A 23,185-nucleotide genomic window follows, 5' to 3' on the forward strand; every position below is an offset into this window, starting at 1 on the left:
GATGTCCCAGGACAAACACACTAAAATGCTGCTTAGAAATCCTTTACAATGGGAGGTGGCTACTGAGGAACTTTTGAGGTAAAATATCTTTCTTTTTTACATAGAGATGTTCAGGTGATATTTTCTAATCAGCTTTTTACAGCTATGCTGCATCACTTTCAAGTGTTTAAACATTTGGGTATTATGGCCCTTTAAAGTGTAATGTATTATTTAAGCATTTCTCTATAATTTGCAAACTGATTATATACTCCAGGAGTAAACATAACACCTGTTATTATTTATGGTATTAAGGTTTAAACGTGCAATACAGACACAGATTTAGCCGTTGTGATATATAACGTCTTTATTAAACTTAAAATGAAATAAAACCAAGTTTCATAAACAAACAGAAGTGCAACTTTAAAATATAAAAAAACAAAACTGTAAACTGTATTGGCTGTATTGCACATATTACCCAATATAAAAACTTTACCAGTTCTCTGTTAATAATTAAAACAAGTATCAAGTAACTCAACACAACAAAAACACCTAGATTACGAGTTTTGCGTTAGAGGCTGTGCGGTGCTAACGAGCAGTTTATGCTCACCGCTCACTTACAGACATCGCTGGTATTACGAGTTTTTATAAACCAGACAAAAAGTGAGCGTTGAGCAAAATTTTGCTAATTACCGCACTCCAATAAACCCTTAAAACAACCTAACACATCCATCCTCAACGAAGCCGAGAGAAGTCTTCATCCAAGCGGCAAGAAGTCCTCAACAAAGCTGGGGGAAGTCTTCATCCAAGCCGGCAGAATTGGTCCTCCAGACGGGCAGAAGTCTTCATCCAGAAGGCATCTTCTATCTTCATCCATCCGGTGCGGAGCGGGTCCATCTTCAAGACATCCAGCGCGGTGCATCCTCTTCTTCCGACGACTAACGACGAATGAACGTTCCTTTAAGTGAGTTAAAGGAAATCAGAATTAAAGGTGAAAAATTCCAATTGGCTGATGTAGTCATCCAATAGGATTGAGCTTCAATCGTAGTGGCTGATCCGATCAGCCAATAGGATTGAGCTCGCATTCTATTGGCTGATTGGAACAGCCAATAGAATGCGAGCTCAATCCTATTGGCTGATTGCATTGAATTTGAATTTTTTGCATTGCATTGAATTTTTCACCTTTAACACCTTAGAATTCTATCAGCCAATTGGAATTCAAGGGACGCCATCTTGGATGACGTCACTTAAAGGAACCTTCATTCGTCGTTAGTCGTCAGAAGAAGAGGATGCTCCGCGCCAGATGTCTTGAACATGGACCCGCTCCGTGCCGGATGGATGAAGATAGAAGATGCCGTCTGGATGAAGACTTCTGCCCGTCTGGAGGACCACTTCTGCTGGCTTGGATGAAGACTTCTGCCCGCCTGGAGGACAACTTCTTGCCGCTTGGATGAAGACGTCTCCTGACTTCGTTGAGGACTTCTTGCCGCTTCAATGAAGACTTCTCCCGGCTTCATTGAGGATGGATGTCCGGTCTTTAAAACTGTAAGTGGATCTTCGGGGTTAGTGTTAGGTTTTTTTAAGGGTTTATTGGGTGGGTTTTATTTTTAGATTAGGGGTTTGGGCAATTGAAAAAGAGCTAAATGCTTAAGGGCAATGCCCATCCAAATGCACTTTTCAGGGCAATGGGGAGCTTAGTTTTTTTTAGATTAGGTTTTTATTTGGGGGGTTGGTTGTCTGGGTGGTGGGTTTTACTGTTAGGGGGGTGTTTGTATTTTTTTTTTTACAGGTAAAAGAGCTGATTTGGGGCAATGCTCCGCAAAAGGCCCTTTTAAGGGCTATTGGTAGTTTAGTTTAGGCTAGGGTTTTTTTTTTATTTTGATAGGGCTATTAGATTAGGTGTAATTAGTTTAAATATGTGATAATTTCTTTTTTTATTTTGTGTAATTTAGTGGTTTTTTTTTTTGTAATTTAGGTAATTGTATTTAATTTAGGTAATGTATTTAATTGTAGTGTAAGGTTAGGTTTTATTGTAAGACAGGTTAGGTTTTAGTTTACAGGTAAATTTTGTATTTATTTTAGCTAGGTATTAGTAAACTTGTGAAATAAAAATAAAACATAAGCTAGATACAATGTAACTATTAGTTATATTGTAGCTATCTTAGGGTTTATTTTACAGGTAAGTATTTAGTTTTAAATAGGAATTATTTAGTTATTAATAGTAGGTTTTATTTAGATTTATTTTAATTATATTTAAGTTAGGGGGTGTTAGGGTTAGACTTAGGTTTAGTGGTTAATATGTTTATTCTAGTGGCGGCGATGTCCGGAGCGGCAGATTAGGGGTTAATAATTTTATTTTAGTGCTTGCGATGCGGGAGGGCCTTGGTTTAGGGGTTAATAGGTAGTTTATGGGCGTTAGTGTACTTTTTAGCAATTGAGTTATGAGTTTTATGTTACGGCGTTGTAGAATAAAACTCATAACTACTGACTTTAGATTGCGTTACGAATCTTGGCGGTATAGGGTGTACCGCTCACTTTTTGGCCTCCCAGGCAGACTCGTAATACTGGCGCAAAGGAAGTCCCATTGAAAAAAGAAAAGAAAAGTTAATTTGCGTTAAGGCCAAAAAAGTGTGCAGTGCCCCTAAACCTGCAAGACTCGTAATACCAGCGGTAGTGAAAAAGCAGCGTTATGAAGCCTTAATACTTCTTTTTTACTCATACCGCAAAACTCGTAATCTAGCCGATAGTCTTTTGACTAAAATATCATTTTGATTTAGTTTTAGTCATAGTCTTTTGACTAAAATGCCATTTTAGTTTTAGTTGTATTTTAGTCATCAGAATTTCTTTAGTTTTATACTCATTTTAGTCGTATTTTAGTTGACAAAATTAGCACTGAGGAGAACTAGTAAGTCTTTTTACAAGAAAACTGTATTTGCAGCAAAATGGGCAACAGTTTAACTTAATATGCTATTATAGAAAAATCAAAATAAGTTCTTATACATTTTGGGTTGCCCTTTAACATACATAATATAAATTAATTAAAGCTCCACTCATCACTATTGGAGAAACTGCATACAGTGGACAGGGCACACATTTATGTATAGGTACATTACATATGTATATGTGTTGAATACACAATGTTCTGTACAGATAAAGGGATCTGTAGGAAAAGTCACTTCAGGACCCCATCATCTACAAATTTGCGTGATTTTAATTTCTATTTTAATATTTGATTTAAAGTCACACACTTTCATAATTTTCACTAACAGCACTGTCCTCTTTAAAGGAGATTATACATTTAGCTTCCAATCAGAAAGTGCTACCCAGGTGCTGAACCAAATATGGGCCAGCTCCTATGCTTACATTCCTCCTTTTCAAATAAAGATACCAAGAGAACGAAGAAAATTGATAATAGGAGAAAATTAGAAAGTTGCTTAAAGTTGCATGCTCCATCTGAATCGTGAAAGAAAACATTTGGGTTTCATATTCCTTTGAGTAACAAATGAAGGAGGAAGATTTTTCTTACTCTATATATATATATATATATATATATATATAAAAACATAAGAAAAACACATTGCACAAAGTGCAGGTGTAAAGATTAGTATTTAATCATTAGAGACAAATGAACGGAGCCACACTCCTTTTAAAAATGCAAAATGTTCCTCTCCCTTCCAAATCTGCAATGTTTGTTAAATAAATCATGTACATTTCATGTGGGTTTGTGTTGGTTACTGTAGAAGGGACAACAGTATTCTGAAAAGTTTATTTTTTTAAAGGCCATTATAGTAAGAAAAAAAGACATGCTCTTCTATGTTAGAGCATGTCATTTTAAGACTATCAACCCTAAACTACTGTGTGTTTAAACCTTGCAAAGGGGTTAAGCACACAGTAGAAATACTGTCCAGGATTTGCAGAGCACTGCTGGTCTCATTCAAGCGTAAAACGCTGCTTATCCAATATGAGTGGTGTGACTAGCGCTGCTGATTTGGTTTAGAGGTGTTTTCCACTCGGGACGAGCAGTGCTCAATGAGTCCTGTGTGGTAATTCTACTTTGTGTTTAGTAGTCTAGGGTTAATAGTATTAAAATGACATGCTCTAATGGATCAGAGCATTTCATTTTTTTATTATAATGACCATGGGCATTAAAGGGACAGTCAACACCCAACACAACATGATTTCATATTTTAAACCCAAACGAAGATCCGCCTGCACCGCCTCCCTTCTCTATTACCTCTATCCTTCTTCAAGTAATCCTTTACCATACAAGCGTTAATCTGCTCAAAATATGGCCACCTAACTCCCCCCACCGTTACGTATCTCCCTTCTCTTTCAAGCCATCAGCCAATCATAATTCAATCCTGGGTCAGAAGCTTCAAGCTTGTTCACGGAGTTTTGCGCATGCTCAATGCTATAGGAACCAAAAAAGTGGAACTTTATTCTGCACAATTGTTGCGGACACCAAGCACATGAATTAGCTGTTGCAAGTCCGATTTCAGAGTACGATCTGAATTATTTACAAATGCGCATGTGCAATGATGTATGAAGAGCGTCATCAATACCTACATGGACGAGCCTGAAATGGCATAGAGATGGGGAAGAAGGATGAGGGGGGAGGAGTTTGGTGGCCATATTTAGCATAGATTAAATGATGTATTGTGAATGATTACTAGGACAAGGATATAGGTAATACAGAAGGGAGGCTGTGCAGGCGGATCTTCGTTTGGGTTTTAAAAATATGGAATCATGTTGTGTTGGGTGTTGACTGTCCTTTTAAAGAGCAAACCTTGACATAACTTTTGTCATGTTCTTTATTTTAGGAATATTATGCAATTTCATCAATAACAACTAAAATGTTTTAAAAGGTATCAATTTAAAGTGTCTAATTTCATATTTTCTACAGGTTGTGTGGTGAATTTGAGACTATAGCAGAAAAGGCCCTGAGCACACCTTCAAATACACAAGACCTTATGGAGCTAAAGGTATGTTTGCACACTTTATTTCTTTGTAAATTACTTCTCTTTCCCATGTAAAAAGCTATCACACTTCAAGACATTATATTAATGCTCTAAATTGTGGGTGACGGATGAAAATAACACATTTTCATAACTTTATGGGGAATCAGTGTTAGCCAGATCTAAACTCTCTGATATCATTGCATCTACGTTTATATGACCTATGTCTCCTCAGTGATAAATTACATTCTATGGCTCCCCATAACTTATGGTTCATAGTCAAGAATAAAAGAAAGTGGTCAGTTTGTTTAGTGTGATGTGTGTGTATGTATGTATATATATATATATATATATATATATTCATGAAAAAAATTATACTTTACTTTAAAAATGCTATGCCTGTTTCTGTGTATTTTTATTTTATTACGCCTTACCATTTATGTCATTCTTCTCTTAAAAAAATAAAGTCAAGTAGTAATTATATAACATCTGAGATGTAGGTACTAAAGTGGACAGCTTAGAACAGAAAAAAATATTTGTATTAGTCAGAGAGTGTTGGTAATAAAGTATTTGAAAAATACACTTTTCTTCCACCCTTTATTTTTTCTGCCTTAAAACATTTGCCTAAATTACAAAAAATAAAAAATAATTACAAGAAGTTTAAACTAATTACACCTAATCTAAGCCCCCTAATAAAATAAAAAATCCCCCCAAAATAAAAAAATGCCCTACCCTATTCTTAACTACCAAAATAATCAGCTCTATTACCAGCCCTTAAAAGGGCTTTTTGCGGGGCACTGCCCAAAAGTAATCAGCTCTTTTACCTGAAAATAAAAATACAATAACCCCCCACATTACAACTTACCACCCACATACCCCTACTCTAACCCACCCAAACCCCCCTTAAAAAAACCTATCGCTAACCCCCTGAAGATCTCCCTACCTTGAGTCGTCTTCACCCAGCCGAGCCGAATTCTTCATCCAAGGTGCGCAGAGGAGGTCCTTGATCCGGTAGAAGTCTTCATCCAAGCGGGGCAAGAAGAGGTACTCTATCCGGTAGAAGTGTTCATCCAGGCGGCGTCTTCAGTCTTCATCCATCCAGAGCGGAGCGGAGCCATCTTCAAAGGAGCCGACGCGGAGCCATCCTCATCAACCGGCGACTTCCCGACGAATGAAGGTTCCTTTAAGGGACGTCATCCAAGATGGCGTCCCTTCAATTCAATCAGCCAATCGGAATTAAGGTAGAAAAAAATTGGATGATGCAATCGGAACAGCCAATAGAATGTGAGTTCAATACGATTGGCTGATTGGATCAGCCAATCGGATTGAACTTCAATCTGATTGGCTGATTGCATCAGCCAATCAGATTTTTTCTACCTTAATTCCGATTGGCTGATATAATTCTATCAGCCAATCGGAATTGAAGGGACACCATCTTGTATGAAGTCCCTTAAAGGAACCTTCATTCGTCGGGAAGTCGTCGGTTGAAGAGGATGGCTCCGCGTCGGCTCCTTTGAAGATGGCTCCTCTCCGCTGGATGAAGATTGAAGACGCCTCCTGGAGGAACACTTCTACCGGATGGAGGACCTCTTCTTGCCCCGCTTGGATGAAGACTTCTACCGGATCAAGGACCTCCTCTGTGCACCTTGGATGAAGAATTTGGCTCGGCTGGGTGAAGACGACTCAAGGTGTAGGGAGATCTTCAGGGGGTTAGCGATAGGTTTTTTAAAGGGGGGTTTGGGTGGGTTAGAGTAGGGGTATGTGGGTGGTGGGTTGTAATGTTGGGGGGGTATTGTATTTTTATTTTCAGGTAAAAGAGCTGATTACTTTAGGGCAATGCCCCGCAAAAAGCCCTTTTAAGAGCTGGTAATAGAGCTGATTACTTTGGTAGTTTAGAATAGGGTAGGGCATTTTTTTATTTTGGGGGGATTTTTCATTTTATTAGGGGGCTTAGATTAGGTGTAATTAGTTTAAACTTCTTGTAATTCTTTTTTATTTTTTGTAATTTAGTGTTTTGTTTGTTTTTTGTATTATAGAATAGTTTATTTTATTGTATTTTAATTTAGCTAATTGTAGGTAATTTATTTAATTAATTTAATGATAGTGTAGTGTTAGGTGTATTTGTAACTTAGGTTAGGATTTATTTTACAGGTAATTTTGTACTTATTTTAACTAGGTAGCTATTAAATAGTTATTAACTATTTAATAGCTATTGTACCTAGTTAAAATAAATACAAAGTTGCATGTAAAATAAATATAAATCCTAAAATAGCTACAATGTAATTATTTGATAGGTAAGTATTTAGTTTTAAATAGGATTAATTTAGTTAATTTTAGGAATATTATTTCCTATAATTTAAATTATATTTATGTTAGGGGGGTGTTAGGGTTAGAGTTAGGTTTAGGGGTTAATAACTTTATTATAGTAGCGGCGATGGTGCGGGGGGAGATTAGGGGTTAATAATTGTAGGTAGGTGGCGGCGATGTTAGGGAGGGCAGATTAGGGGTTAATACTATTTATTATAGTGTTTGCGATGCGGGAGTGCGGCGGTTTAGGGGTTAATACATTTATTATAGTGGCGGCGATGTCCGGTCGGCAGATTATGGGTTAATAAGTGTAGGTAAGGTAGTGGCGACGTTGGGGGGGGGGGGCAGATTAGGGGTTAATAAATTTAATATAGGGGTCGGCGGTGTTAGGGGCAGCAGATTAGGGGTTCATAGGGATAATGTAGGTTGCGGTGGTGTCCGGAGCGGCAGATTAGGGGTTAATAATATAATGTAGGTGTCAGCAATAGTGGGGGCTGCAGATTAGGGGTTAATAAGTGTAAGGTTAGGGGTGTTTAGACTCGGGGTTCATGTTAGGGTGTTAGGTGTAGACTTAGAGAGTGTTTCCCCATAGGAAACAATGGGGCTGCGTTAGGAGCTGAACGCTGCTTTTTTGCAGGTGTTAGGTTTTTTTTCAGCCCAAACTGCCCCATTGTTTCCTATGGGGATATCGGGCACGAGCACGTTTTTCCAGCTTACCGCTACCGTAAGCAACGCTGGTATTGAGGGTTGAAGTGGAGCTAAATTAGGCTCAATGCTCCCTTTTCTGAGCCTAACGCAGCCCCTCAGACAACTCTAAATACCAGCGTTGTCTTAAAGGTGCGCTGGGAAAAAAGGCAGCGTTAGCTACGCAGGTTTTTACCGACAAAACTCTAAATCTAGCGGATTATGTGAAGTATCCAAATATATTATTGCACTGTTGCACACATAAACCTGCAGCTAATTCTAAAGACAAAGAGATACTCCTCGGATATCTCTTTTAACAATAATATAACAAACAAGGGTATAGAAAGCGCTGGTTGTTACAATGTGCTAATATTGCATAAAAATTATGATGAGCACAATAATGTATGTGTTTAAATATTTGTGAGACCCTTATTTAGATATAAAATGAATGTAGAGTCTCCCTGGTCACAATAGAAAACCAAAAGGGGAATAACCAAGAGGATCTGCACACATCTACTTAAAGGAGAACAGACTTTTTGGGATAATCTTTGGTTTTCTATTGTGACCAAGGAGACTGTACATTCATTTTATATCTAAATAAGGGTCTCACAAATATTTAAAGGGACATTAAACACAATTTTTTTCTTTCATGATTCAGATAGAGAATACAATCTTAAACAACTTTCTAATTTACTTCTATTATATAATTTGCTTCATTCTCTTCTTTCCTGAAAAGCATATCTAGATAGGCTCAGTACATTATTGTGCTTATCATTATTTTTATGCAATATTAGCACATTGTAACAACCAGCGCTTTGTATACCCTTGTTTGTTATATATATATATATATATATATATATATATATATATATACACATGTATATTTCTCTTGTAAGGTGTATCCAGTCCACGGGTTCATCCATTACTTGTGGGATATTCTCCTTCCCAACAGGAAGTTGCAAGAGGACACCCACAGCAGAGCTGTCTATATAGCTCCTCCCCTAACTGCCACACCCAGTCATTCTCTTGCAACTCTCGACAAGAAAGGAAGTATCAAGAGATATGTGGTGACTTAGTGTAGTTTTACCTTCAATCAAGAGTTTGTTATTTTTAAACGGTACCGGCGTACTGTTTTACTCTTAGGCAGAAATTAGAAGAAGAGTTCTGCCTGGAGGTTTTATGATCTTAGCGGTTTGTAACTAAGGTCCACTGCTGTTCTCACACATAACTGAAGAGTATGGGACAACTTCAGTTGGGGGAACGGTCTGCAGATTACCTGCTTTGAGGTATGTTCAGTATTTTTATTTCTAGAGAGATGAAATGAGTTCTAGAAAATGCTGACAGAGCCTTGTGTATATTGAGGTAAGCCTGATGCAGTGATTTAACAGCGACTGGGATCATGCTTACAAAACAGGGTAATACTCATGTTATTACTTATATTACTTAGTGACAAAACGTTTTCATGACTTCATAAATAGGACGTTTTTTGCTCTGAGGGAGATAACTCTTTATTTGGGGCCTAGTTTCCACATGGCTAATCAGATACTCCTAGGAGTACTTTCTTAAGGCCCCTCTGGCATCCAGTACATGGTGGGAGGGGCCTATTTTAGCTCTCTAAATGCGCAGTTTTAATTCAGACTGAGACATCCAGCTTCCCTAGAGGAGTCCTCTGACACCTGAGGACCATTACAAGGGGTTTATTTCTGCACAAAATCGTATTTGAGGGCAGGTAGGAGCCTCAAATACGATTTTGGTGGCAGGGTGCTCAACTGTCTTAACGTTTTTTAACGTTTTTTTAAATCCGGTTTGGGGCCTAAGGGGTTAATCATTCATTTGCAAGTTGGTGCAATGCTGCTTTAGTCCCTTACACACACTGTAAAAATTTCAAAGACTTTACTATATTTTTTCACTGTTTTGCAGTTTAAGTGTTAGTTTTTTTTCTCTTAAAGGCACAGTAACGTTTTGGTTTAATTGCTGTTTTACCTTTATTAAAGTGTTTTCCAAGCTTGCTTGTCTCATTACTAGTCTGTTAAACATGTCTGACATAGAGGAAACTCCTTGTTCAATATGTTTAGAAGCCATGGTGGAACCCCCTCTTAGAATGTGTACCAAATGTACTGAAATTTCTATAAACTATAAAGACCATATTATGGCGTTTAAAGATTTATCTCCAGGGGGTTCTCTGACTGGAAAAAGGGAGATTATGCCATCTAGCTCTCCCCATGTGTCAGAACTTATAACTCCCGCTCAAGTGACGCCAAGTACATCTAGCGCGTCTAATTCTTTTACCTTACAGGACATGGCGGCAGTTATGAATAATACCCTCACAGAGGTATTGTCCAAACTGCCAGGGTTACAAGGAAAGCAAGACAGCTCTGGGGCTAGAACTAATACAGAGCTTTCTGACGCTTTAATGCCTGTGTCCGATATACCCTCACAATACTCAGAAGCCGAGGCAGGTGAGCTTCTATCTGTGGGTGACATTTCAGACTCGGGGAAGGCGTTACTTCAGTCTGATTCTGAAATGACAGCGTTTAAATTTAAGCTTGAACTCCGCTTATTGCTTAGGGAGGTTTTAGCGACTCTGGATGACTGTGACCCCATTGTGTAAAATGGACAAATACTTTGCAGTGCCTGTTTACACTGATGTTTTTCCAGTCCCAAAGAGGTTTTCGGAAATCATTACTAAGGAATGGGATAGACCAGATGTTCCGTTCTCTCCCCCTCCTTCTTTCAAAAATATGTTTCCCATAGATGCCGCCATGCGGTACTCATGGCAGACGGTCCTTAAGGTGGAGGGAGCAGTCTCTACCCTAGCTAAGCGTACAACTATCCCCGTCGAGGACAGTTGTGCTTTCCTAGATCCTATGGATAAAAAATTGGAGGGTCTCCTTAAGAAATTTTTTATACATCAAGGTTTTATTCTCCAGCCTCTTGCATGCATAGCCCCAGTTACTGCTGCAGCGGCTTTTTGGTTCGAGTCTCTTGAGGAGGCTCTGCAGGTAGAGACCCCGTTAGACGATATTCTAGACAGGATTAAAGCTCTTAAGTTAGCTAATTCCTTTATTTCTGACGCCGTTTTTCAGTTAACCAAACTAACGGCTAAGAATTCAGGTTTTGCCATTTTGGCGCGTAGGGCGCTATGGCTTAAGGCTTGGTCAGCAGATGTTACTTCAAAGTCTAAACTTCTTAACATCCCCTTCAAGGGACAGACCCTATTCGGGCCTGGTCTGAAGGAGATAATTTCTGATATTACTGGAGGAAAAGGTCACGCCCTTCCTCAGGATAGGTCCAATAAGTTAAGGACCAAACAGAATAATTTTCGTTCTTTTCGAAACTTCAAGAGTGGCGCAGCTTCAACTTCCTCTAATGCAAAACAAGAAATTTCACCCAATCCGAACCAGTCTGTAGACCTAACCAGGCTTGGAACAAGGGGAAGCAGGCCAAGAAACCTGCGGCTGCCTCTAAGACAGCATGAAGGAGTAGCCCCCGATCCGAGACCGGATCTAGTGGGGGGCAGACTTTCTCTCTTAGCCCAGGCTTGGGCAAGAGACGCCAGGATCCCTGGGCGCTAGAGATTGTTTCCCAGGGATATCTTCTGGAATTCAAAGGGTCATCTCCAAAGGGGAGATTTCATCTCTCACAACTATCTGTAAACCAGATAAAAAAAGAGGCATTCTTACGTTGTGTTCAAGACCTTCTGGTTATGGGATTGATCCACCCAGTTCCAAGAGAAAAACAGGGGCTGGGTTTCTATTCAAACCTGTTTATAGTTCCCAAAAAAGAGGGAACTTTCAGACCTATCTTGGATCTCAAGATCCTAAACAAATTTCTCAGGGTCCCAGCCTTCAAGATGGAGACAATCCGAACCATCCTCCCTATAATCCAGGAGGGTCAATATATGACTACAGTGGACTTAAAGGATGCTTATCTCCACATTCCGATTCACAGAGATCATCATCAGTTCCTCAGGTTCGCCTTCCTAGACAGGCATTACCAGTTTGTGGCTCTTCCCTTCGGGTTAGCCACGGCACCAAGAATCTTTACGAAGGTTCTAGGGTCCCTTCTGGCGGTTCTAAGGCCGCGGAGCATAGCGGTAGCCCCTTACCTAGATGACATTCTGATTCAGGCGTCGACTCTTCAAATCGCCAAGTCCCATACGAACATTGTTCTGGCCTTTCTGAGATCTCATGGGTGGAAAGTGAACGTAGAAAAGAGTTCTCTCCTCTCACAAGAGTTTCCTTCCTAGGAACTCTAATAGATTCAGTAGAAATGAAAATTTTTCTGACAGAAGTCAGGATATCAAAGCTTCTAACCTCTTGCCACTTCTCGGCCGTCAGTGGCTCAGTGTATGGAAATGATCGGCCTAATGGTAGCGGCAATGGACATAGTTCCGTTTGCCTGCCTACATCTCAGACCACTGCAACTTTGCATGCTCAACCAGTGGAATGGGGACTACACAGATTTGTCTCCTCTGTTAGATCTGGATCAAGAGACCAGGGATTCTCTTCTCTGGTGGTTATCTCGAGTCCATCTGTCCAGGGAAATGAGTTTCCGCAGGCCAGAGTGGACTATAGTGATGACAGATGCCAGCCTTCTGGGCTGGGGCGCAGTCTGGAATTCCCTGAAGGCTCAGGGTTCGTGGACTCAGGAGGAAGCCCTCCTTCCGATAAACATTCTGGGACTAAGAGCGATATTCAATGCTCTTCAGGCTTGGCCTCAACTAGCTGCGGCCAAGTTCATCAGATTTCAGTCGGACAATATCACGACTGTAGCCTATATCAACCATCACGGGGGAACAAGGAGTCCCCTGGCCATGAGTGAGGTTTCCAAGATAATTCTATGGGGAGAGATTCACTCTTGCCATCTCTCAGCTATCCATATCCCAGGAGTAGAGAACTGGGAGGCGGATTTTCTAAGTCAGCAGACTTTTCATCCGGGGGAGTGGGAGCTCCATCCGGAGGTATTTGCCCAGCTGATTTATCTATGGGGCAAACCAGAACTGGATCTGATGGTGTCTCCTCAGAACGCCAAGCTTCCTCGTTATGGGTCCAGGTCAAGGGATCCCCAGGCAATGCTGATAGATGCTCTAGCAGTGCCCTGGTCCTTCAGCCTGGCTTATGTGTTTCCACCATTTCCTCTCCTCCCTCGTCTGATTGCTAAGATCAAGCAGGAGAGAGCTTCAGTGATTTTGATAGCACCTGCGTGGCCACGCAGGACTTGGTATGCAGATCTGGTGGACATGTCATCCTTCCCACCATGGACTGCTTGGAGATTGAACTCTTGATTTTATCAAAGCGTGGTTTCTCAGAGTCGGTCATTGATACCTTGATTCATGCTCGAAAGCCTGTCACCAGGAAAATCTATCATAAGATATGGTGTAAATATCTTCATTGGTGTGAATCCAAGGGTTACTCGTGGAGTAAAGTCAGGATTCCTAGGATACTATCTTTTCTCCAAGATGGATTGGAAAAGGGATTATCGGCTAGTTCCTTAAAGGGACAGATTTCTGCTCTGTCTATTCTTTTACACAAGCGCCTGGCTGATGCTCCAAACGTTCAGGCGTTTTGTCAGGCTTTGGTTAGAATCAGGCCTGTGTTTAAACCTGTTGCTCCGCCATGGAGTTTAAATTTAGTTCTTAAGGTTCTTCAAGGGGTTCCGTTTGAACCCTTGCATTCCATAGATATCAAGCTGTTATCTTGGAAAGTTCTGTTTTTAGTAGCTATCTCTTCGGCTCGAAGAGTTTCAGAGTTATCTGCCTTGCAGTGTGATTCCCCTTATCTGATCTTCCATGCAGATAAGGTAGTTTTGCGTACCAAACCTGGGTTTCTTCCTAAGGTAGTATCTAATAGGAATATCAATCAGGAAATTGTTGTTCCGTCACTGTGTCCTAATCCTTCTTCAAGGAAGGAACGTCTGTTACACAATCTTGACGTGGTTCGTGCTTTAAAGTTTTATTTGCAAGCTACTAAGGAGTTTCGTCAAACATCTGCATTGTTTGTTGTCTACTCTGGAAAGAGGAGAGGCGAAAAGGCTTCGGCAACTTCTCTTTCTTTTTGGCTAAGAAGCATAATCCGTTTGGCTTATGAGACTGCTGGCCAGCAGCCTGCTGAAAGAATTACAGCTCATTCTACTAGAGCGGTAGCTTCCACATGGGCTTTTAAAAATGAGGCCTCTGTTGAACAGATTTGTAAGGCGGCAACTTGGTCTTCGCTTCATACATTTTCCAAATTTTACAAATTTGATACTTTTGCTTCTTCGGAGGCTATTTTTGGGAGAAAGGTATTACAGGCAGTGGTGCCTTCCTTTTAAGTACCTGCCTTGTCCCTCCCTTCATCCGTGTCCTAAAGCTTTGGTATTGGTATCCCACAAGTAATGGATGAACCCGTGGACTGGATACACCTTAGAAGAGAAAACAGAATTTATGCTTACCTGATAAATTTCTTTCTCTTGTGGTGTATCCAGTCCACGGCCCGCCCTGTCACTTTAAGGCAGGTGTTTTTTATTTTTAAACTACAGTCACCACTGCACCCTATAGTTTCTCCTTTTTTCTTGCTTGTCTTCAGTCGAATGACTGGGGGTGGCAGTTAGGGGAGGAGCTATATAGACAGCTCTGCTGTGGGTGTCCTCTTGCAACTTCCTGTTGGGAAGGAGAATATCCCACAAGTAATGGATGAACCCGTGGACTGGATACACCACAAGAGAAAGAAATTTATCAGGTAAGCATAAATTTTGTTTTTTATGTGTTTATATGTGTATATATATATATTTGCACATATACAAAGTATACACTTTTTTTTAAAATATTTATATAGATATATGGTTTACAAAAATATAATTTTATATATATATATATATATATATATATACAAATAAAACAGAATATTTCTTCTATGTGAATGTTCCTAACTTACTTCAGGTTTAGCGCAGTTGGTATAAAGCTGTGACGGGTCAGTGCACAAGCCATAACTGTTTTTTTACAGCATACTTCATAGAGTATGAAGCATAGAGTATGAAGTCCTGAAGTTATTGAGTATCAGTCTTTCGCTCGCACACTAACCTTTTACTTTCAACTTGTAATATGTGAAAAAGTTAGCGTGCCACTTGTAATCTGGCCCTTATTTATGTGGGTGAAGAATAGGTTTGAAAGAGTCCTGTTGAACCTATTCAAATGGGATGTAACAGTGGGTTTTGTTTTATAAATGATCAATTTTATAGAGCAAATGATAGAAATAGTTTTAATTCTAAAAATGATTTTAATGAAACAACAAAATGCTTTTAAATAATTATTTTTCCAGGTTAGTTACACAAATCTATGTCTAACACAGACCTGGACATGAATACAGGTCAAACACGTCAGTTGCAGAGCAGAACAATATCTCTTTGTGTTGCAAATAAGGAGAGGTAGACATGGAATAATGAATCAGTATATTGCAACCCTACTAAAAAGCACTAGTGAGCTCTGTAGTGACTCTTGGACCTTATCCTGGACAACACAACTTTATATAGAACCTGTCTGAGGCCTCTATATTAAGCTTATGATGTTTCATTCAAATGTATCGCTCACCATAATTTGCAACCAGTAGCGGACCTACTCAAAGGGCCCTAGTGCACATTTTCTTTGAGCCCCCAAAAGGTAACTCAGTAGTAAACAATATTAATAATATACATGCTGCTCTGTATATGATTTTGAGTAAATAGGTAGATAGGCTGGACCTGCAATAATAAAAGGCTCCCCTGCATTAGAGTTGTATACATTCTGCACACGCCTACGTCTAGACTGGCTGATATGGGCCCCCCATCACTTGGGCCCTGGTGCCACTACACCTACTGCACCAATGGTAGTTCTGCCCCTGTTTGGAACAAATCGTAATATTTTCTCTTACTTTTGTTTATCTGTATAGTTAACAGTTATTTTGTTTCACAAAAGGCATACATCCAAAAGGTTGAAGCCCAAGATATGATGGATCTTGAACGCAAGCTTTTCGAAGCTAAGAATCACCTAATTTTCCTGATAGATTATGCAGTGTTTTCGCCTGCGGATATACGCATGAATAACAGCACATTTCAGTGGCATGACCGGATGGCAGAGATTTTTGAGGAACACAGGAAGATCATATGTGAAAAGACTGTGCAGTTCCAAGAAGGACTGAAGGTTAATAATTCCTTTTATCATATTGTGCTGTATTCTAGTTAATGATTTATCACTTTTTTCAATAACAGTTTTACTATTTATACCTTTATTTATAAGGAAATACCAAGAATGAGACAGCTTAGATATAGTTTTATGAAGCGCATATTTTTGAAAAAAATAAGTTGAAAAAAAATTAGGGAATAGAGTGTACAGTTACTTCTTATATACATTGTGTGTTTAAAAGGGATTCAGATTTAAAAAGTAATTAGGGCATGCAACTTGCTTATAGGTCTCTGATATTTATATATATATATATATATATATATATAGAATGCAATGTTTCAATTAGTAAATGTTACTAATTTTAATTAGTGATGCCTTGTTAGACCTCATAAAGACTGACAAATTTATGTGGGGTCAATCTTTACCTCATGAATATATACCCACTATTACCTGAGTTCTGCTGATTTCTGTTTGATTACAAGTTACAAAAGAAATATTGCACTTTAACAATGTAAATTTCTCTAATCAGCAATATATTCTGTAAGTTAATTACTGTATCGGCCAGGATAATAATATTTTACCCTTGTTATTAAGGGAAGGGGGTAACCATATTAAAGGGACATAAAACAGTACTTTCTAAATATATAATGCATCCAAAGCTTATCTGCAAAACAGTTTCTGTTTTAACCCCCATTAACCCTTTAATTCAGGCATAGTTTTGTTGGCAGCAACCTATATATAATGTTGGCAGCACAGTATAATTCTGAAGCTTTCACAAGGCATGTGACATTATCCCCATGGAAACGAGCATGCCTCTTGGAAGCAAACAATAGCAGTACCTGCTGTCCTTCCTCAACCCCCCTTGCTTGCATAAGTAATTATCCTCACATGCACACCTTGTTATATGATAGCACAAGGTTTGGAGTAGGACACTGATAACGGAGGTGGAGCAGGTTACACTTAGCAACACTAAAGTGTAAGTCATTTTGCAGATTTTTGGAAATGTTATTCAAATACTTATAAGCTTTTTAACACTTTTTTCCACACAATGTTTTACCTCAGTCGACCCTTTTATAATATGCACATAACTCAAAATGTTTTATGGCATTTTAAATACCATATTATTTGACTGTATAAAATAATAAAGTATTTTATTAGATTAATAAAAATGGGATGTTAAGTATTTTGGTTTTCAAGAATGTTGAGAAGATTGTACACTTCCTATAGGGATAATTTTCGGTGTGTTATGTTTATATTTAAACGTAGATGTTAAAAAGAGTAGTTTTATGTTTTAGAATATGTATTTGTCTTTTCAAATTATCATGTTGTAACTAGGGATGGGCGAATGTTTCTAAAAATTCAAAATTTAAAACGAATCATTGATACATTAGTTTGTTCAAATCGAATTTCAAATGTTTATATAACATTCTATTTTTGAATTTTCATTTTCATATTTTTCAATAACATTTGAAAATATTCATTTGAATAATAGAATGTTTAGCTATGCATTTTATATCACATTCAATTTTGAAATGTAACATTCGAATTCAAAATAGTATTTCTAGTCTACAACTGTGTTGTATAAATGTAATATTCAAATTCAAATGTGACATTCGAATTCGAATGTCACATTCGAAAACTGTAAATAACTCGATAATATAATTTTTATGAATATTCGTTCTTATTAACATTCGATTATGTAAATCAAATTTCTACAATAACATTCGTTCTAACATTCGAATTAGAATATAAACACATTCGCCCATCCCTAGTTGTAACAAGAGTTATGCAGGCATTATGTGCCATGATTATGTTTAATACAATTTATACGAATATCAAATTGCTCAGTAAGTGTATAAAAAAATAATTATTGACTAAAACAGAGCACTTGCAATTTACTGCAGATCAAACATAGTAACTGAGGCTACTCATTCTGTAAGTGTATTGCTGTATTTGTTTATTAAATTAACTTTTTACAAATATGTTAATGCCTGTATAGCTTCATTGTGAGAGGTTTGTTGAAGAATTGGATACTTATGCCAAGCAGAAGGAAGAATTTGAGTCATATGGTGACATACAGGAGGTGAACAAATATCTCAAAAAAGCACAAGCACTCAATTCAAAATTGGACCTTGCTGTTGAAAAGGTTTGTTAAGCTTTGCTTTCCTGAATTGTTTATTATGTTTAATATTTGGAATTGTGGTACACTCTTAAAATTGTAGGTTGTGAGTAGGGCTGGGTTATATGGGTAAAAATCAAAATCGCGATTTTGTACCCAAAAAATTGTGATTGCGATTTAATCGCGATTTTCTTAAAAATGACTAAAACTCTCACATGAAACATTACTGCTGCTAACACGGGGTTGTGATCTATATAGAGCTTGTGCTGAAACCCTGCTGATGCCTATGTATCCCATATGTACCAAAAATACACATCCCAAAAATACCCACGCTGTACCTGTGGCCTTGTGCTCCGTCTGACACCTACATATCCCAAAAGCACTAGTGATAAAAACTAAATAGCCCAATAGTCTCTGTGGTGAGATCCTGCCGAAGCCTACATACCCTAGAATTACTAGCGATAGGAACTACATACCCAATTAGTCTCTGCAAGTCTGTAGTGAAATCCTGCCAAAGCCTACATATCCCAGAATTTCTAGCGATAGGAACTACATACCCCATTAGTCTTTGCGGTGAAATCCTGCCAAAGACTGTCCCGCTGCAGCACGCGGGAAGCTGAGCGAGGAGAAGGGCACGCAGGTAGCGGATCACTCTGCTGAGCTGCCTGGGGTATGACGTCACTGGCAGGTGGCTTCCCATTCCGGGGCACTGCATTGTCCCGCAATGAAGGTGCCTGGGACTGACCTGCACACGGCCTGATCGTCGCGATGTGATGTCCACCCAGGCCCCGCCCCCCCCCCTAAAATCCTCAGACTCTTGTTTTTTTTTAAATGGTGGAGGTTAATCGTGGTTTAAAACCGCATATGCGGTTAATAGCCCAGCCCTAGTTGTGAGCAACTGATCCTTTAGGATAAGTTGAACATAAAAAATCATTAAAGAAACAGTATACACCAATTTTCATATAACTGCATGTAATAGAAACTACTATTAAGAAGAATATGCACAGATACTGATCTAAAAATCCAGTATAAAACCTTTTAAAAACTTTAGACGCTCCCAGTTTATGAGTTTAGGCTGGGACACCCAGTAAAATAGGCTGGGAAAACAAGAAGAGCAGACACTCCCCCACCTCTAACCTGCATATGAAAAGACAGATAACATAAACAGGAGCCAGCAGTAGTCTGTAAACGCGTGTATATATCTGACACTGTGGGGCTTGGTTAGGAGTCTGGAAATTGTCACTATTTTGTTAAACAATAAGCAAAACTACATGTTTACAAAAACACCACGAGATGGGCTTTATAAATGGATCATCTAAAAAACATTTATGCCAAGAAAAATCTAGTGTACAATGTCCCTTTAAAGGGACAGTCTACACCAGAATTTTTATTGTTTTAAAAGATAGATAATCCCTTTATTACCCATTTCCCAGTTTTGCATAACTAACACATTTATAATAATATACTTTTAACCTCTATGATTATCTTGTATCTAAGCCTCTGCAAACTGCCCCTTTTTTCAGTTCTTTTGACAGACTTGCAGTCTAGCCAATCAGTGCCTGCTCCCAGATAACTTCTTGTGCACAAGCACAGTGTTATCTATATGAAATACGTGAACTAATACCCTCTAGTGGTGAAAAACTGTTAAAATGCAATCTGAAAGAGGTGGGCTTCAAGGTCTAAGAAATTAGCATATGAACCTCCTAGGTTAAGCTTTCAACTAAGAATACCAAGAGAACAAAGCAAAATTGGTGATAAAAGTAAATTGGAAAATTGTTTAAAATTACATGCTCTATCTGAATCATGAAAGTTTATTTTGGCCTAGACTGTCCCTTTAACTTTTTGTTTCAGTATCAAATTAAACAGCTTACAGAGCACTGTTTAGTTTTACACATAAAATTATAGAATTGTTTCAAATTGCAAGAGAAAACAATGAAAATATGATAAACTATGATTTTTTAAAAAAAATAGTTTTAATTATATATTAACACAAAACCTGTACTCTACATTCATCATTTCATCATGAATTCAACCATTTTTTAAACTAATCAAACTCTAGATAACTGTATTTTATTATGTTTTCTTCCTTTTTGCTGCTAATAGATAATAGATAGATAGATTGAAACACAGTTTATAATGTAAGTCAATGGGAAGTGAGGGAGTTAGATTTAAGGCCCCTCTCAAAATTGTCATAAGTAACACCTAATACATTATTTTTAAAGCTTTGAAATGAAGGCTTTAAATGCTAAACAGCATTATAAACCTTATTAAATAATCACACAACAGACTGTATCATCAAACTAAGTTTAATAAACAAAAACATTTTTTTTACTTGAATTTTTCTGCATTGTTAGCATGTTAGATACTATTGGGTCTGCACCTATTCTATGCATTTCAATCTGAAGTGATTAATAGGCAGTTAGGCACCCTCACCTCAAGCAGCTGGACAGGAAGATAATAGGGAAGTGGCTGCTAGATCTTGTTGCTTGAAAGCTGCTCGATAGCTAAGGTCTGTTCTGTGTACGCAGATTAATTTCAGTCTGCTAAATTGCATAACTTTGCTGCAACACAAGCGGACAGCTCCACCTACTGGCTATTTTAATTAGTGTACTGCTTTTCAATGCTTTTCAATAGCAGTCAAATGTTATTCTGAAACGGCGCAAATTGAACCGGCGTAAACCGAGGGCCACCTATATATATATATATATACATACACTGTCGAAGGGGACTTGTTCCTCGAAAACGTTCTACAAATAAAGTAAATCTTTATTCCACTAAAAGACCTTAGAGTGCATCTTTTTCGATTCATATATATATATATATATATATATATATATATATTGTTTATGTGTGAGTGTATGAGTGCACTTTTTTTTTTTTAGAAATTAATAAATTTTAACTATTGCAGATTGATCAACTGAATGCAGAGGAAGAAGCATTTGGTTGGGCTGCCACCCAGTATCCTCAACGGAAAAAAGTTCAAGAATCTATAAGTCCATTCTTTCGGCTATATGAAATAATTGTTGAGTTCAACACAAAGTACAAAAACTGGATGGAAGGACCTTATTCTGCAGTGAATCCTGATCTTGTTGAGCAAGATGTAGGAAACTACTGGAGAGCACTATATAAACTGGAAAAGAGTTTTCGTGACATTCCAAATCCTCTTTCCTTGACATCTAAGATTAAAACTAAAGTGGAAGAATTTAAAGAGTACATACCTCTGATTCAAGTAGTTTGCAACCCAGGGCTACGTGACAGACATTGGGAAGCTTTGTCAGATATTGTAGGCCATACCATAAAACCACAAAATGACACTAATGTCTCTACATTCATAGACATGAACCTCCAGCCTTTTCTGGACAAATTTGAAGCAGTTAGTGAGTCAGCAAGCAAGGAGTATTCACTTGAAAAAGCAATGGAGAAAATGGTTTCTGAGTGGGATAAGATGGAATTTATTCTCCTTCCTTACAGAGAAACCGGAACTTACATCCTTTCATCTGTAGATGAAATTCAAATGCTGCTGGATGATCACATTGTGAAAACACAGACTATGAGAGGATCTCCATTTATTAAGGCTTTTGAAACGGAAATAAGGTAAATATACCAATACAACAATGTTCCAATGTACACAACTGCTTCTTACGTATCTCACACATTCAATAACTGTGTTATGTTAGGATACCTGTTTCATACACTGATTTATATAGGGTTAATATAGTGACTAACTAATCACTTATGTTAATTAGATTTAAGGTAATCAGGGACACTTAGGCCCCAATTTATCAAAGCTCTTGCGGACCTGATCCGACACTGCGGATCAGGTCCGCAAGACCTCGCTAAATGCGGAGAGCAATACGCTCTCTGCATTTAACATTGCACCAGCAGCTCACAAGAGCTGCTGGTGCAACGCCGCCCCCTGCTGACTTGCGGCCACCAGCAGGGAAGTGTCTATCAACCTGATCGTATTTGAGCAGGCGGACAGGGTTATGAAGCAGCGGTCTTTAGACCGCTGCTTCATAAGTTGTGTTTCTGGTGAGTCTGAAAACTCGCCAGAAACACGGCCCTTCAAGCTCCATACGGAGCTTGATAAATGGGCCTGTTAGTGTGTATGTGTATACACTTTTTTTACCTCTGTGATTACCTTGTATCTAAACCTCTTTTGACAGCCCCCTGATCACATGCCTTTTTATTTATAATCTATTGACTTGCATTTAGGCCAATTAGTGCTGTGTTGTGCACAACCCACGGACGTGAGCACGTTATTATATGGCTCATATGAGACATGAACTAGCAGTCCCCTGTTGTGCAAAGCAAAAAAAAAACCATGTGATAAGAGGCTGTCTTTAGTGACTTAGAAACAGGCAGACATTTAGAGGTTTAAAGGTACAGTCTACTCCAGAATTTTTATAGTTTAAAAAGATAGATAATCCCTTTATTAGCCAGTCCCCTGTTTTGCATAACCAACACAGTTATATTTATATACTTTTTACCTCTGTGATTACCTTGTATCTAAGCCTCTGCTGACTGCCCCCTTATTTCAGTTCTTTTGACAGACATGCATTTTAGTCAGTGCTGACTCATAAATAACTCCACGGGAGTGAGCACAATGTTATCTGTATGACATACATGAACTAGAAGTGTCTAACTATAAAAAACTTTCAATATGCACTGAGATAAGAGGCATTTAGAGGGCTTAGAAATCCGCCTATAAGGTTTAGCTTTCCACAAAGAATACCAAAATCCAATAGCTCAGTTCAGCACATCAGCATACCAGACCGTGTAAGATGCCCGGAGGGAGAAACTCCAAGAAATCCAAAAAGCACAAAAAGGCAGGACTTGTCCCAATGAAGTAAATAATTTTATTTAGGGGTGTGTGTATTTTTCCCTCTGTACCCCTAAATAAATTTATTTACTTAATTGGGACAAGTGCTGCTGCCTTTTTGTGCTTTTTTTCACAAATAATACCAAGAGAACAAAGCAAATTTGATGATAAAAGTATATTGGAAA

The 23,185-nt window shown here is 38.4% G+C and overlaps 1 protein-coding gene across 1 annotated transcript in view; it reads left to right on the forward strand.

Moving 5' to 3' along the window:
• DNAH7 (dynein axonemal heavy chain 7) overlaps nt 1-23,185 on the forward strand; it is a 784,664-nt gene that overhangs the window by 67,722 nt on the left and 693,757 nt on the right. The window contains exons 12-15 of the mRNA XM_053698573.1: nt 4,880-4,958; nt 15,853-16,077; nt 18,059-18,205; nt 21,087-21,772. Coding sequence (XP_053554548.1) covers nt 4,880-4,958; nt 15,853-16,077; nt 18,059-18,205; nt 21,087-21,772 — 1,137 coding nt within the window. The remainder of the gene's footprint in view (nt 1-4,879; nt 4,959-15,852; nt 16,078-18,058; nt 18,206-21,086; nt 21,773-23,185) is intronic.

This window comes from Bombina bombina, chromosome 1 (assembly GCF_027579735.1).
Source record: "Bombina bombina isolate aBomBom1 chromosome 1, aBomBom1.pri, whole genome shotgun sequence".
Lineage (NCBI taxonomy): Eukaryota > Metazoa > Chordata > Amphibia > Anura > Bombinatoridae > Bombina > Bombina bombina.